Source organism: Oryctolagus cuniculus, chromosome 18, assembly GCF_051225735.1.
Source record: "Oryctolagus cuniculus isolate XC-2025 breed Fujian yellow rabbit chromosome 18, ASM5122573v1, whole genome shotgun sequence".
NCBI classification, from domain to species: Eukaryota; Metazoa; Chordata; class Mammalia; order Lagomorpha; family Leporidae; genus Oryctolagus; species Oryctolagus cuniculus.
Window position 1 is genome coordinate 1859649 of NC_142884.1, and position 16205 is coordinate 1875853.

Below are 16205 nucleotides of genomic sequence, written 5' to 3' on the forward strand. Positions count from 1 at the left end.
TGCATGACAAAAGAAGTAGGACCAGATAACATCTCTGGTCTCAAGAGTCTACAAAATGCCACCCTAGGCTATTTGGCTCAAAGCACAAATAGCCTTCCCTAAAACATTTTATTGGTCTTTAGGAACACACTAGATAGAAAATGTTTGAAAAAAAATTCATCTATTAATGTTGAAAATAAGTAACTCTCCTAGAGAAAAGTAAAATTTTTAGAAATTTTAATTAGAAAGGAAAATAGGAAGTTACTTGTCATGTAAATAATACAATAAGATTGAAGCTATCAACATAAAATTGATAGTTGATATCTTTATAATTTGAACATTGAGAAAAGATCTATGTTACATTTTGGAGTGGGCATTTGGCGTAGCTATTAAGATGCCGATTGGGGTTCCTGCAACCCACATCAAAGTACTGTGGTTTAATCCCTGACTTCAGCTCCTGATTCCAGCTTCCTGCTAATATTGATTTCCCGAAGTAGTGGTGATGGCTCAAGTTATTGGGTTTCTGCCATCTAGGTTGGAGACCTGGATTGAGTTCCCAGCTCTCAGCTCTGGCCCCCAAGCAATTGCAGGAATTTGGCAAGAGAACCAGCGGATGGGGGCTCTCTGTCTCGCTGCTTCTCAGAAATAAATAAATAAGTAAATAAATAAATAAAGTTTAAAGAATGATGTTACATCTTAAATGGCAGTGCACTCTATTGAAAACAAAAAGCTTTTGGAACAAACTTTTTACTTTATAGTTGCAAAGTGAATTACAAAGTTATGGTTTTGACAATAGCATGCCATATAAAATTGTTTAAATAATTTCCAACATTAATTCTAATTTGACAGATATAAAATTAAAACAACTATAGATTGGAGAAAAAAAATTGTCTCATGAAATGAGTACCGCCTTTTTTAAGATCTTTAATTTTATACAGAACTAAAATAAAGTTAACCTCAAGAGTCAAAAAAAAATGTCATTGTGCATGTAAAAAAAGATGTACCCACTGTGCAGCCTTGCCTCCTGCACCATGGCCTCTGGGATTTCTGCCACCCTCAGATCACTATACGTGAACCAGGCCTGCTTCTGAAAGTCATACACGTCGCTGATGTAATGGCCTGCACACGGGGAGTTCCCTATGTGGCTGATGACGCTGATCAGTCGGTAAGAATGAAGAGCATCTCCCATTTGCATGCTTCCTTTTGGTTCCTTGACTTTAGCTATGGTTTTCTCCATGCCCACGATGTCTTTGGTAACAGATTCGTGCAGCTGCTCAACCACGCCTCTCAATCCTTCTGAAATCTTGTGTTTTTCGTAGTCACAAAGATCTTTTGAAGACTCACTAACATGATCAAAATCTAACTCTACCAATGTACTGGTTTTCTCATCGTCCTTGGGTTCTGGATTTTCAGGCTCCTCTTGACAACAAACTTCTTCAAGTCCTCTGTCTGGGTTGTTTATAGGATTACTTTCATCTTCACAGTTCATAAGAAGAGAGATGTCTCCCTGATCCATCACTGAGGCAGCTGCCAGCATCTCCATTTCTCTGACTTCCCTATCTCTTGCGTTGCCCAGTTTGGACTCCAGATTTGAGCCACTTGCTAGGTCACTCTGCTGCTGCTCCTTTGGCCTGGCTTCCCAAATTCTCTGAGGTGTGTTTTGTTCAGCATCTTCGTCTGGTGCCACATGCAGAACTGAAGAGTCACTGGATTGCCAGGTCAGCTTCACAGATGATGTGCATGGGCTGACTCTCTCAGAAATAACCTCTTGGGTGAGGTTCAGTACTTCGGGGTCCAACACAGGTGCATTACTATCCAAGGGAAGTGGTGGTCTGGTGTCTTCATTGCAATTAGAGGATAAACTCAAATATTTGGGAATAAAACTTGTTGGTCATCCTTCATTAGCGCGTAAGTGTCACTCAAACTGTAGCATTTCAGATGAACAATGAAGACTCTGGGTAGCCTGCCAAATTTCTGCATCACCACAGCCTTCTTGTGGTTACACATTTCACAGAGGCGCTCACATTCTTCTGTTGTAAAGAAAAGATCAAAACAATTTTGAAGGGACAAAGGAGATGCTTTTGGTTTTGGGTGTAGGTTGACAGAGAAACAATTACCAGGCTCTATCATGACAGGAACTTGACCACAGGCTTTGCAAATCACGTAGTCCTGCAATTCAAATTCAAAATTGGAAGCAACTGGACAAACAAACACTTTGGTGGCAGCATCACCAGCAAGCAACTCTGGAGGTGAATTTTCATCTCCAGCCTCCCTCCTCGTTTTCCAAATGGTGTTTACTTTTTCAAAATCACTTTTCAGCTGGTCTAAACACTGACATAAGAATTCATGAGCATCGTTCTGCATGTTGCCCGAGAATATTTCTGCAACAGCTGAGATAGCATTTTTAATATCTCTGAGTAGGTCTTGGCTAGTCTCTAGATTACAAATATCTTTCAAAGCAAGCAACATACTTAAAGGCATGATAAGCACGTCAGAAGGAATGTTCTCCCATGGAATACCTTGTCCTAGTAAGCCATCAGCAAATGATGGAATTGCATAGAGTGACTGTAAAATTGAGTTCATGTAACAGGTGTTTCCCAAATTGGGGAAGCCCTGCTGCAGTTGCTCTGGGTGAGAGTCAAGGCACAATTGGTCTTGATCGTGTTGTGGGTCGTCCTGGGCTCGTTCTGGTACCGATGGCAATAGCAGACTTTTGTCAGACACACTCTGAGGAGAAAGAACAGTCTCATCCAGGGGAGAATTTCCAGGAGAGGCGGTCCTGAGGGAAGGTCCATGTTTTGAACTTCCATCCTTTTCTAGATCTTTCAAGGAATCTTTCTTGAATTTCTTGCTTGGCACACTCTCATTTTCTTCCAGGAAGCCTTCATCCGTATCTAGACTGGACGACAGTGTTGTTTTTCTCTTCCTATCTTTCTTTTCTGGTAACCCTTGTTTGGCAAGTATTGGCGATTTGCCCAGCAACTGCTGGGGGAACGTTTTTCCACTTCCTTCTTCTGTAGTGAAGGTCTCAGCACTTGGTTCACGACATACATTGGAAGATGGAGTTTGGTCAGGCTCTGTGTACCCATTCATGCTCTCCATGACACCCCAATAACTTTCCGATTTAATGGGCCACTGATGTTTGTTCTGACGAATGATGTCCAGCAAGATCTGCAACCGTTCAGTATGTGTGCAAGATAGTTTGCCAAGACACAAGGTTTTTTCCGAGAAAGTCAGATACAGGCCATTTTGTCTTTCTCCATAATGACTAAAACATTCTAGAATATTAATGTCTAGGGAAAAACCTCTTATATGTAGGTTTTCCACCTTCAAACATGAAAATCAGTTGAATATCCTTTTCCCTTTCCACTGTTTCTGTGATGGGTTCTTTCAACTTACTAGGTCCAGTCCTCTTCTTCGACGTCTGCACAAAACCATGCACTTTGTGAGGGGATGTTCTTTGTTTACAAATACAACACATGTACCCTAAAGAAAAAGACACACGGACATTTTAATAGAAATGTAGCTACAGTGGGGACTTGAGTAAATGCTGAGCATGCAAGCAGCCATTTCATGCAAGGAGTATGAAAACAGAATTAAGATGGTGAGCTTTTCAGGAAAATTGAGGAGGGTAGGCGAAGAGAAACATGAAGAGAGAGACACAGCATAATGCAGACCCTCCGAGGCAGCATGTGAGGTTCAATTATTTGGGACTCTACCACCTGTGTGGAAACGTGCACTAGTTCTGGGCTCCTGGCTTTAGCCCGGCCCAGCCCTGATGGTTGCAGGCATTTGAGGACTGAACCAGTAGATGGAAGATCTCTCTCTCTGCCTTCCAAATGCAATGAAAATTTAAAATGACTTTCTTAATTCTTCTCCCTCCCCTCACCCATTTGCCTATGTCTTTCTAAGCAGCCTAGAATGTCTGTGTCTTTCCAACATTCTGATGTCAGAAAAAGCAAATGAAAAAAAAATTCAAAGGAAACTACAGAAAAAAAGATATTACCTGTTGTCCATTCTCAGTTCCGGCCAAAGACACTTGAGTCAGAATTCAAGGGAATTGACTCTTTGGAGAGTTGTCTGTGGCCACACTGCAAGTAGAATCCTGAGTGCCAAGGCTGCTGAAAGAAAAATAGGAAATCTCAAAAAGTGAGTTTTATGTCATCACCAGTGGATTCCCAACCACATCTTCTGTTGTTTGATTTCACTATCTGGTAGAAAGCAAATGCAGAGGCTAGTGTTTTGGCATAGTGGGTTAAACCACCACATGCAACACCAGCATCCTTTATGGGTGCCACTTTGAGACCCAGCTGCTCCACTTCCAATCTAGCTCCCTGCTGGTGGGCCTGAGAAGGGAGAAAAAGATGGCCCAAGTGTTTGGGCTCCTGCACCCACACCACGTGTGGGATCTGGAAGAGGCTCTGGGCTCCTGGCTTCAGCCTGCCCCAGCCCTGGCCCCCATGGCCCTCTGGGAAGAGAACCAGTGGATGGAGGAGCTCTGTTTCTCCCTCTCTCTGTAACTGTGCCTGTCAAATATATAAAAGTTTGTAAAGACAAGAAAGCAAATGGCAATCCAACACCCTCCAATGACTTTTTTTTGTACATTTTTTTCAGATACACCTGATGAATTTTCACTTCCTTTTTTTCTTAATTTTTCTTCATTTTTTATTTTTGACATACACAGTTAGACAGCGAGAGAGAGAGAGAGAGAGAGAGAGAGAGAGAGAAAGGTCTTCCTTTTCCATTGGTTCAGCCCCCAAATTGCCGCTACAGCCAGCACGCTGAACCGATCCGAAGCCAGCAGCCAGGTGCTTCCTCCTGGTCTCCTATGCAGGTGTAGGGCCCAAGCTCTTGTGCCATCCTCCACGGCCTTCCCAGGCCACAGCAGAGAGCTGGACTGGAAGAGGAGCAACCAGCAGAGAATCCGGAGCTCCAACCGGAACTAGAACTCAGGGTGCTGGCGCTGCAGGCGGAGCATTAGCCTAGAGAGCTGTGGCACTGACCCCTCCAATGTCTTAAAAGTTGATTAAACCAAGGAGGAAATCCAGTGTGATAATGAGATTACCTCCAAATACCTTTCTAAATCCAGCCCTTCCCAATCACATAGATTGGATTAATACAGCCACAGTCTTGGTGGTGAGGAGATTTTTGGAGCTCTGCCACAATTAGAATTTTAAAATTCATTTATTTATTTGAAAGACCTAGAACGTTAAGCATGTTTGCTTGTTGTTTTTTTTTTTTTTCTGTTGACAAACAGGCAACAAGGAGGATACACTATGATCACACAATATACATTCCAGCTGCTAGAAGTCAGAGACTGGTTTCTTATTTACTGCTCTTGGAACATGAAGCTTGAAACTCAAGCTTCCTGGGTCTTAGTGTCACATAAGTGAAACGGGATTGCAACAACAGCACTGTTGTGATCATAAAACTGCACCACAACAAAACACACAGCCCAGTTAAGAGATGGGCCACGGGCTTAAACTGACATTTTCAAAAGAGGATATCCAAATGGCCAACAGACACATGAAGAAATGTTCAGGATCACTAGCCATCAGGGAAATGCAAATCAAACCACAATGAGGAGACATCTCTCCCTCCCCTGGTAAGAATGGCTCTCACACAGCCCTACAGCTCAGCTCCGGCTGTCACAGCCATTTGGGCAGTGAACCAGCTGATGGAAGACCTCTCTCTCTCTCTGTAACTCTTTCAAAATAAATAAAAAACAAGTAAGTCTTTAACAAATAGTTAATGCATCTTCAATTTTCTGAGAGATACTAACACCTGCATTGTGTACCCATAGTGACCACAGTATGAACCCAGAGGCCCTGTATTTCATCCTCCTATCACTGTGTTTGTGAGAAATGACTTTGTTTTTTCATAGGGGATATTTCTTCTCACTGAATCTTAAATTTAAGGAAAGGGGGAGTCATAAGGAGTAGAGATCTCCAGTTGCATCCCGAAATGATACCAAAAGATGAGTAGCCTTCATCATGTGTTGTTTACAGCTTGCTTGTTGGATTGGCATTAAGAATGGCCAGGACTTGAACCAGCACCCATATGGGATGCCAGTGTTACAGGAAGAGGTTTATTGCCCTGCACTACAAGGCTGGCCCGTCATCATTTGCATTTTAATGCATGTTCCCTTCTGGAGATGCCAGAATCCAAGGTCACAGAAAATTAAAAACCAGGGCTCCGCTGGGCTGAGGCAGGTCCACACCGGGCCTCAGCCAGGGCCACACCGGGGCCTCACCCAGGTCCCTGGGGCTCCATCGGGGTCTCTCACGGGAGGCCGGACCAGGCACTGAGCTCAACAGGTAGACGGATGCGCAGCGGGGCGGCCGGGCCCAGAACCGGCACCCATGTGGGATGGCCGGGCCACCCCTACGCCCACTTGCGCCTTTCTCACGCTTGTAGTACATGGGAACAGCTGACTACAGCCCTCGTGGTCACCCCGCTTGAGTCTGGTGTGGTCATTTTATCTTTTCCTTGCAGCATGCTTTCCATTCTCGGTCTTTACAACTATATAAAACTTTTCCTCACTCAGCGAGGAAGGGAACAGAAATCCCCAGAGCACAAGCGGACCTCCGCTTCCCAGCCTTCTAGAGCCCAGACCCCGCGCCTGCCGGGGCTGCCAGCCCGAGCCTCCGGACATGGCTGCTGTGTGGTGCTGGCCGCGCGGGCACTGGCTGGGCCGGCAGAGTGGCGTGCAGGGGTGGCTGCCCGCGCTGGGGAAGGTGCACAGGGGGCTGGCTCAGACACTGACGAAGGAGGGGCCCACTGAAGAGCGAGAAAGAGAAATTAAAAGGGGTCGGGACTTCCACTCTCAGGCTTCGAGCATCTTCATTTTCACCCCCTGCCCCCTACAGGAAAATGGAATCCCCGGCAAAGGCCACCACAAGTCTTCTGCAAGCAGCGGCTTTCCCAGCAGGTCTTGCGGGAGGACGCGCCATGGGACCTTAAGGGAAATGTAGTCTGCGATGGTAGTGTCACCGGAGGGTCGCTCTGCGCAGGCATAGCACCAATTCCTGGAGTTGATGTGGCCTGAAGGTTGGCATGGCAATCTCAACACACGGTTCTGCCTGTTTGCTACTGCTGAACTCGTGGAATTCACTCGATTACTATGGACAGGTCGACCCCAGCTCCTCATGATCACCCATCCTTTCTGAACTCGGGTGTGGGCCCATGTCAGCTAAATGCTTGGACTCGGGGTGTGGATTATTGTAGAGGGCACAGAGCAGATCTGGATTCTCCTATTCCTTTGTGTTTCTCCTTGTGTACTTCTCAGCTACCTCAATTTGTTTTAAGATTTATTGTATTGATTTGAAAGAGCTATAGAGAGGTAGAGACAGAGAGAGGTCTTCCATCCGCTGGTTCACTCGCCAGAGGGCTGCAATGGCTGGAGCTGAGCCGATCTGAAGCCAGGAGCCTGGAGCTTCCTCCAGGTCTCCCACGTGGGTGCAGGGGCCCAAGGACTTGGGCCATCTTCTACTGCTCTCTCTCCAAGGCCACAGCAGAGAGCTGGATCAGAAGATGAGCAGCCAGGACTAGAACCAGCGTCCATATGGGATGTCAATGCCTCAGGCCAGGGCTTTAACCTGCTGTGTTAAAGCACCGGCCACCACCCCTTTTTGTTAAGATTTATATTTTATTTGAAAGGCAGAGTTACAGAGAGGCAGAAGAAGAGGGGGAGGGGAGGAGAGGAGAGAGCTCGGTCTTCCATCTGCTGGTTCAATCCCCAGATGGCCACATCAGCTACAATTGAGCTTGTCTAAAGCCAGGAGCTTCTTCTGGGTCTCCCACATGGGTGCAGGGGCCCAAGGACTTGGGCCATCTTTCACTGCCTTCCCAGGCCATAGCAGAGAGTTGGATGGGAAGTGGACAGGCAGGACTTGAACTGGTGTCCATATGGGATGCCGGTACTGCAGGCAGCCACTTTATGTGCTATGCCACAGGGTTTGCTTTACTTTTAAAATTACTCCTAAATGATTTTCCAAGCACTTCATCCATTCAGCAAGCCTTTCTTTTGTGCCACATGTTTTCTAGGTCAGTGGTTCTGAGCTGGTGGCAGTGTTGCCCTTGAGCGGCCATCTGGTAATGTGTGGAGATGGTTTGGCTGCCACACTGAAAGGGTGTTCTTGCCAGGGACGCTGCTTCATCAAAAACACAGAGGAAGATGCTGTTGCCATCCCCACCCTGTGCATTGAAGAGTTATCCAGCCGCAATACTAACAAAGCCCCAGGTGAGAGACCTTGCTAAAAGTAGGTGGAGGATGTAGCAGGGAACACAGCAGAGAAAATCCCTGACCTCATGGAGTTCCCATTCAGTTAATGACATCTTGTTCCAAATATTTACATGCGCTCATCCATCTATCCCTCCAGCTTGCTTTGTATGAACTCGAAATAGTAGAGGCCTGGAATTTCATGTGCTTACTGTTAACAGACAGGAACTCTTGGGAAGTAGGATGATTATTTCTGTCTACGCACTTTGGTGAAATATGTAATTAATAGGAATCATGTACTTTTTAATCAAATAAAAGTGTTTTTCTAAAAAAAATGAGATGTGTATATGTCATGATGTTAACATGTTAAGGATGTTTTATAATAACTGATGGGAGAGATATGAATGAAATATTTTCCTCTTTGCCTTATCTTTTTCTCTAATAATATTTTTAAACAACTAGCTATCAAGTATATACAACAAAGTGGTGTGGGAGCTGAGATACAAGTGTGTTGAATGCACATCACAGATAAAGAATGGAGTGTCTCTTCTGTCCAGGTGTTTAACTGAATTACATTCTCCATGGAATTGTTTTTGGTATTCTGAAAAATTATTTTTTAAAGATTTCTGTTCAACTTCCCACACCGGGAGTCAAAGCCAGGCCGCCTGGGTGAAAACCAGGAATCCTAACCGCTAGGCCATGTGGGATCTCTGTCATTAATGTGTTGCCCAATGTGAATTAACGCTATAACTAGTACTGAACCAGTAGTTTACACTTCATGTTCCGTGTGGGTACAAACTGATGAAATCTTTACTTAATAGATACTAAAACGACCTTCTGTCTATAAAGATAATTGAAAATGAATCTTGATGTGAATGGAAGAGGGAGCGGGAGATGGGAGGGGTGCGAGTGGGAGGGAAGTTATTGGGGGCAGGGAAGCCATTGTAATCTATAAACTGCACTTTGGAAATTTATGCTTACTAAATAAAAGCTTAAAAATAAACAGCGAAGGAGAGAGGGAAGTGGGGAGGGAAGCTAGGAAGGAAGGAAAGAGGCAGGGAAGGAGGGAGGGACCTCACCTTCCATGCCACACAGATTCCATTTCTGTTTAATAAAGCAAGTTGCCCCCACCCAAAATAAACAAAATAAATCTTTATTTTGGGTGGGGCAACTTGCTTTATTTATTTTGTTTATTTTTTGACAGGCAGGCAAGCGGGGGATTAAGCAAGTGAGCCATGGCGCTGGCCCAAGATTTATCTCTTTAGTATAAAGGCAGAGTTACAGATAGAGAGAGCTGGAGATCTTTCTTGTGCTGCTTCACTCCTAAAATGGCCACAATTGCTAGGGGTGAGCCAGGCCAAAGTCAGGAACCTAGGACTCCATCAGAGTTCCTATATGTGAGGCAGGGGCCTGAGTAGTTGAGCCATCTTCTACTGCTTTCCTGTGCACATCAGCAGGGAGCTAGATCAGGGGCTGGCACCTGTCATGGTGTAGCGAGTGAAGCCACTGCCTGCAGTGCCGCATCCCATACGGGCACTGGTTGGAGTCCCAGCTGCTGATTTCCAATCCATCTCTGCTATTGCCTGGGAAAGCAGTAGAGGATGGCCCAAGTCCTTGGGACCCTGCACCCACCTGGAAGACCCGGAAGAAGCTCCTGGCTCTTGGCTTTAGATCGGCCCAGCTCCGGCCTTTGTATACATTTGGGGAGTGAACCAGCAGATATAAGACCTCTCTCTCTCTTTCCCCTCTTCCCCTCTCTAACTCTGCTTTTCAAATAAATAACTTAAAAAAATGGTGAGGTATACATAGAACATGAGCTTTAGAAATTGACAGAAAAAGGAGTTCCATGTACAGAGGCAGGAGCTGAATAAAAATCGATCCTTGAGGGACAAGTTCGGTGTTGCAAAAGCATAAAATTTGTTGTGGATGGAATTACAAGTTGACAGATGACCATGGACCACATTTTGACATCAATTTGAAAGACTGAAGAAGCATTGATCCTGAAACTCAATAATTCAAGTAGTAGCTATAGACCCGAGAATGTTGGTTGTCTGGTCTCAGCACCCTGCTTATATTCAAGGGTCTTTTATCTTCAACAGTCTCATGGGTAGCTCATCAGTCTGTAGAAGCTGCTCCAGTTAACAGCTCCTCCTGCTGTCCTCAATGTGCTGTGAAGCCACATTCCTGAGAATATGATCTGGACACCCCTTTTCCCTCACCTGCCACAAACACCTGGTGACCTGTTATGCCACCCTGTCACCTTCAAACCTACTCCTGGAGAGCTCCTTCCCCTCAGTGGAGCTTCCAAAGCGAGCTCAGAATGGCCTAAATGGGAGGGGAAGGCAGGGTGCAAGCCTGAGCGGCCTTGGTTCCTATCACCACCTAGTGGCAGCAGCGAGCAATGACTCCAGTGTCTGTACAGGTGCTCCTGTGCTTTCAGATTCTTCCAGAAGACTCTGAACATAAACATAAAGGTTCTGAAGACTTTTGTCTTGATGGGTCAGCTCACTTAAAGAAAGCAGGATTGTGGCTATTACACACACACAAAAAAAAGATGCTGGGACGCATATGGAGGAACCTGGGTTTCCAGGGCTATAAAATAGAGGCAATATGACTAGATGTTTTTGTTTTTTTTAAAGATTTACTTGAGGCCAGTGCCACAGCTCAATAGGCTAATCCTCAGCCTGTGGCCCTGGCACACCAGGTTCTTGTCCCGGTCAGGGAACTGGATCTGTCCCAGTTGCCCCTCTTCCAGGCCAGCTCTCTGCTGTGGCCCGGGAGTGCAGTGGAGGATGGTTCAGGTCCTTGGGCCCTGCACCTGCATGGGAGACCAGGAGAGGCACCTGGCTCCTGGCTTCGGATCAGCACAATGCTATGGCACGTCACGGCGGCCATTGGATGGTGAACCAACAGCAAAAGGAAGACCTTTCTCTCTGTCTCATTCTCTCTCACTGTCCACTCTACCTGTCAAAAAATAAAAATAAAAAAAGAAAAAGATTTACTTATTTGAAAGGCAGTTACAGGAAGGAGAGAGAGAGAGAGAGAATATGAATCTTTGACTCCCCAAAGGGCTGCAATGTCAGGAACTGAGCCACTTCCAAGAACGAAGCCCAGAGCCTGGAGCTTCTTCTTCTGGGTCTCCCACGTGGGTGCAGCGACCCAAGGATGCCGGCCATGTTCCACTGCTTTCCCAGGCCATAGCAGAGAGCTGGATTGGAAGTAAAGCAGCTGGGACTCAAACCAGAGCACATATGGGATACCAGTACTGCAGTCAGTGGTTCAGTGGTTTTACCCATTTTGCCACAGTGCCAGGCTCTGCTTGAACTTTTTTTTAAAAGATATATTTATTTACTTGAAAGTCAGAGTTGCACAGAGAGAGAAGGAGATTCAGAGAGAGAGGTGTCTTCCATCTGCTGGCTCACTCCCCAATTGGCCAAAACAGCCAGAGCTGTGCCAACCCAAAGCCTGGAGCTTCTTCTGGGTCTCCCACGAGGTACAGGAACCCAAGAACTTGGACCATCTTCCACTGTTGTCCCAGTGCATAGCAGAGAGCTGGATCAGAAGAGGAGCAGCCTGGACTCGAACTGGCACCCACATGCGACGGCGGCACTAGGCACAGTGCCGGCCCCTCCGTGAACTTTTTAAACACCTTTGTATGTGCCAGACTTCCATGTGTCAATAGGAACATGTGTGGGAGAGCACTGTTGGTCTCCATGGCTTCTTTAACTGTTCATATCATGCTTCCTTTCCCTGTGCCCGTGTTTCTAGAAGGCAAGTGTAGTTTACCTTGAGGAAAGACCCGATCTTTATTACTGGAGACATTGTGCTGTCACAGCTGTGCCTGTCCAGAGCTGCTCTGTGCAGAATATCCTCCATACCAGGCATATAACCTTGCTCGTGTCAAAGCGACCGAGCAGTGTATTAGTCCTGCATTGGCTCTGGCAGAAGGAGGTGGTGGTAGTTTTCTAGGCTTGTAGTGAGAGTACAGGTATGAACTCTGTGGTTCTTACACAGGGATTGGAAAAAGCTCCAGATGAGTCACAGAACTTAGAAATACATTTTACAAAATGTGTGCATGAGTGCAAGAAGTATAGGTAAATAATCATCTCCTTTGTACTTTACTACCATGGAATATCCAAATCTATTGTAAAACTTTGCCAAGACACATGCACACAAAAACTCAGACTGTTGATGGCACCATTCGCAGTCAAGAGAAATGCAAACAAAGGTGCAGTATTCAATTATAGCTGCATAAAATTAACTTGCACATACTGTGCTTCTGTAATCTCTTAGCCACATCTTGTTGCTATTACTGTGGGCTCCAGTGTGGTGAGGATCCACCTGAAATGCCCTGTAACATTAATCTTCCACATGTGAGCAGTTAGTCTCCCTAATAAACTCATCAAGTAAAAATGATGTCTCAATCCTTACGTATTTTTCACCATATATAATATGTATAACATACATAGTTTGCTGATACTTTATGTTATTGGTAAAGCTTCCCGCCAATAGTAGGCATTTAGGAGTTAGCTTTTAAGGGGAGTCGAGAGTTTTACTCAGGTTTTTTCCTGCAAGGGGGTCAGTACTCCTCACTCCTTCATGGTTCAAGGGTCAACTGTGCCACAGACTGGCCTAAGCACTAGAAATTAGCTTCTTTTTTTTAAAAAAAATTCATTTACCTATTTGAAAGTTCAGTTACACAGAGAGAGAAGGAGAGAGAGAGAGAGAGAGAGAGAGAGAGTGAAAGAGACAGAGTTCTTGCAGCCACTGGTTCATTCCCCAAATGCCCGCAATGGCTGGAGTTTCACCAATCCGAAGGCAAGAGCTAAGAGCCTCCTCTGGGTCTCCCACATGGGGGTAGGGGCCAAAGCACTTGGTCCATCCTTCACTGTTTTCCCAGGTCATAGCAGAGTGCTGGATCAGAAGTGGAGCACTTGTGAGTAGAACCGGTGCCCATATGGGATGCCAGCACCAGAGGAGGCAGCTTCCACCTGCTATACCACAGTGCCAGCCACAACAGAAATTTAATTCGACAGCACTTGACTCTAGAGGTCCAAGATCAAGGTGTCATCATGGTTGGTTCCCTCTGAGGGCAGGATGTTTTAAGCCTTTCTGGTTGGCAGATGTCTTGACATCTTCCTGTATCTTCAAGGTATCTTCCTTTAGTATCTGTGTCCAAATGTCTTCTTCCTATAAGGATACCATCACATAGGATTAGGGAATGCCATGTACTTATTTTAATTGATTCATATCTATAAAAATCCTATCACCGAATACAGTTGCATTCTGAAGTACTAACAAGTTATGATTCCAGTGTGAGTTTTTTTTATTTTTTTTATTTCTTTATTTTTTATTTATTTTTTTGGGGGGGACATGAGACCTTTATTTTAATATTTGCAGTACACGCAATGTTTTCCATGGCTTGTATGCTGGACATTATGTAGACAACTTTATCTACTATAAGGATTCTGTTGTCTTTCTTTTTTTAACTTTTATTTAATGAATATAAATTTCCAAAGTACGATTTATGGATTACAATGGCTTCCCCCCCATACCGTCCCTCCCACCCACAACCCTCCACTTTCCCACTCCCTCTCCCCTTCCATTCACATCAAGATTCATTTGAAATTATCTTATTATACAGAAGATCAGCTTAGTATACATAAAGTAAGGATTTCAACAGTTCGCTCCCACACAGAAACATAAAGTGAAAAATAATAGATGATTTTTTTAAATGATGATGAAATCAGATCAGACCTATTGTCATGTTTAATCCCAGTGAGAGTCAAGTTGGGAGTTGATAATTTCTTTCTTTTTTTTTTTTTTACAGAGGATCAGTTTAGTATACATTAAGTAAAGATTTCAACAGTTTGCACCCCCATAGAAACACAAAGTGAAATATATTGTTTGCGTACTCGTTATAGAATTAAGCCTCAATGTACAGCACATTAAGGACAGAGATCCTACATGAGGAGTAAGTGCACAGTGACTCCTGTTGTTGACTTTACCAATTGACACTCCTGTCTATGGCATCAGTAATCTCCCTATGCTCCAGTCATGAGTTTCCAAGGCTATGGAAGCCCTCTGAGTTCTCCGATTCTTATCTTGTTTAGACAAGGTCATAGTCAAAGTGGAGGTGCTCTCCTCCCTTCAGAGAAAGGTACCTCCTTCTTTGAAGACCTGTTCTCTCCACTGGGATCTCACTCACAGAGATCTTTTGCCAGAGTGTCTTGGCTTTCCATGCCTGAAATACTCTCATGGGCTTTTCAGCCAGATCCGAATGCCTTTAGGGCTGCTGAGGCCAGAGTGCTCTTTAGGACATCTGCCATTCTATGAGTCTGCTGAGTATCTCACTTCCCATGTTGGATCACTCTCCCCCTTATTTATTCTATCGGTTAGTGTTAGCAGGTACTAGACTTGTTTATGTGCTCCCTTTGACTCTTAGTCCTTTCATTATGATCAATTGTGAACTGAAATTGATCACTTGGAATAGTGAGATGGCATTGGTACATGCCACCTTGATGGGATTGAATTGGAATCCCCTGGTATGTTTTTAACTCTACCATTTGGGGCAAGTCAGCTTGAGCATGTCCCAAATTATACATCTCTTCCCTCTCTTATTCCCACTCTTATGTTTAACAGGGATCCCATTTCAGTTAATTTTTAACACTTAAGAATATCTGTGTATTAATTACAAAATTAAACCAGTCATATTACGTCTGAGTTTTTTTAATTTTTAAACACAGAAAAGCTGAATCAAGGCAGACTGGCTGACACAGAGTCTGTTCCATAGAATGCAACACTTACATCAGTGTATGTAGGCTTTCGTCTCTGGAATATTAGTGCTTGCACCAATCAGCCCTCATTCACAGGAGTAGCGGGTAAATATTTTTGCCAATGAATCAGAGTGGGAAATGTCACAGTGGCTTCCACCGCTTGGTTCTGGGACACCAGGGTAGGGCAGAAATGACACTTCAGATAGGTTCGTGAACATCAGAGTTCAAACCTCCACAAGCACTGCCTCATAAATGGTGCTTGTCACTGAGTCTTCACAAGGCCATTCTCGGTTCTTTCATTCCAGTTGATTAAACATTTGTAAAGCTGTGGATCCTGAAAACATGCCCACTGACTTGAATACTTCTTTTAAAAAGTACTGCTCAATCACTCCAAATGATATGTGGGGTACTGTGATGGGGGAAGAAACCATCAATCAGGGTGATTGCAGCCCTGGTAGATGTTCAACAGGGTTTGATGGCATGACTAGATTATACTGATATCTAGTGGATTGAGGTCAGAAATCTTACTAAGTAGGACAGCCCACTACACCAAAGTACAAACTAACCAATCAACCATGCCAACATTGAGAAGTACTGTTCCAAACATGAGTGAGTTCGCAAAGAACCCAACTGAAGTGTGACCAAGAGAAAATGATTGCTCATCACTATTTCCTCCTTCTTTCCTCCCTCTTTCCCTCCATCCCTTCCTTTTTTTTAAAGGTTATTTGAAAGACAGGGGTCCAGAGAGAGAGAGAAAGAGACAGAGAGAGGTCTTCCACTTCCTGATTAATTCCCCAATGGCCACAATGGCTGGAGCTGGGCCAGTTTGAAGCCTGGAGCTTCATCTGAGTCTTCCAGGTGGGTGCAGGGGCAGAGAGACAGAGGAAGACAGAAAGATCTTCTTTCTGCTGATTCACTCCCCAAATGGCCACAAGAGTTGGGGTTAGGCCGAGCTGAAGTCAGGAGCCTGGAATTCCACCCAGGTTTCCCAATGTGCAGCAGGGACCTAAGCACTTGGGGCATCTTCTGCTTTTCCAGGCACATCTGCAGGGAGCTGGATTGGGAGTGGAGCAGCCAGTTATCCAAAGAAACCAAAACATTGTCTTTGGAAAGTTTTTGTCTACTTTCACAAAATATGGGTCGAAAATTTGCAGCCGATAATTCAATATGAAGAACAAAGTATAGAATTAAGTTAAAATGAGTAAGATCTGAGGCTGAATTAATGTATT

At 44.7% G+C, this 16205-nt stretch overlaps 1 protein-coding gene across 1 annotated transcript; it reads right to left on the minus strand.

The window, feature by feature from the left end:
* Positions 1-943: 943 nt before the first annotated feature.
* Positions 944-6634, minus strand: LOC100342086 (ubiquitin carboxyl-terminal hydrolase 29). The gene is given in 4 exon segments (XM_089320096.1): positions 944-1860; positions 1863-3257; positions 3379-3465; positions 6565-6634. Coding segments are annotated over 4 exon segments (2469 nt in total).
* Between the last annotated feature and the right edge of the window lie 9571 nt (positions 6635-16205).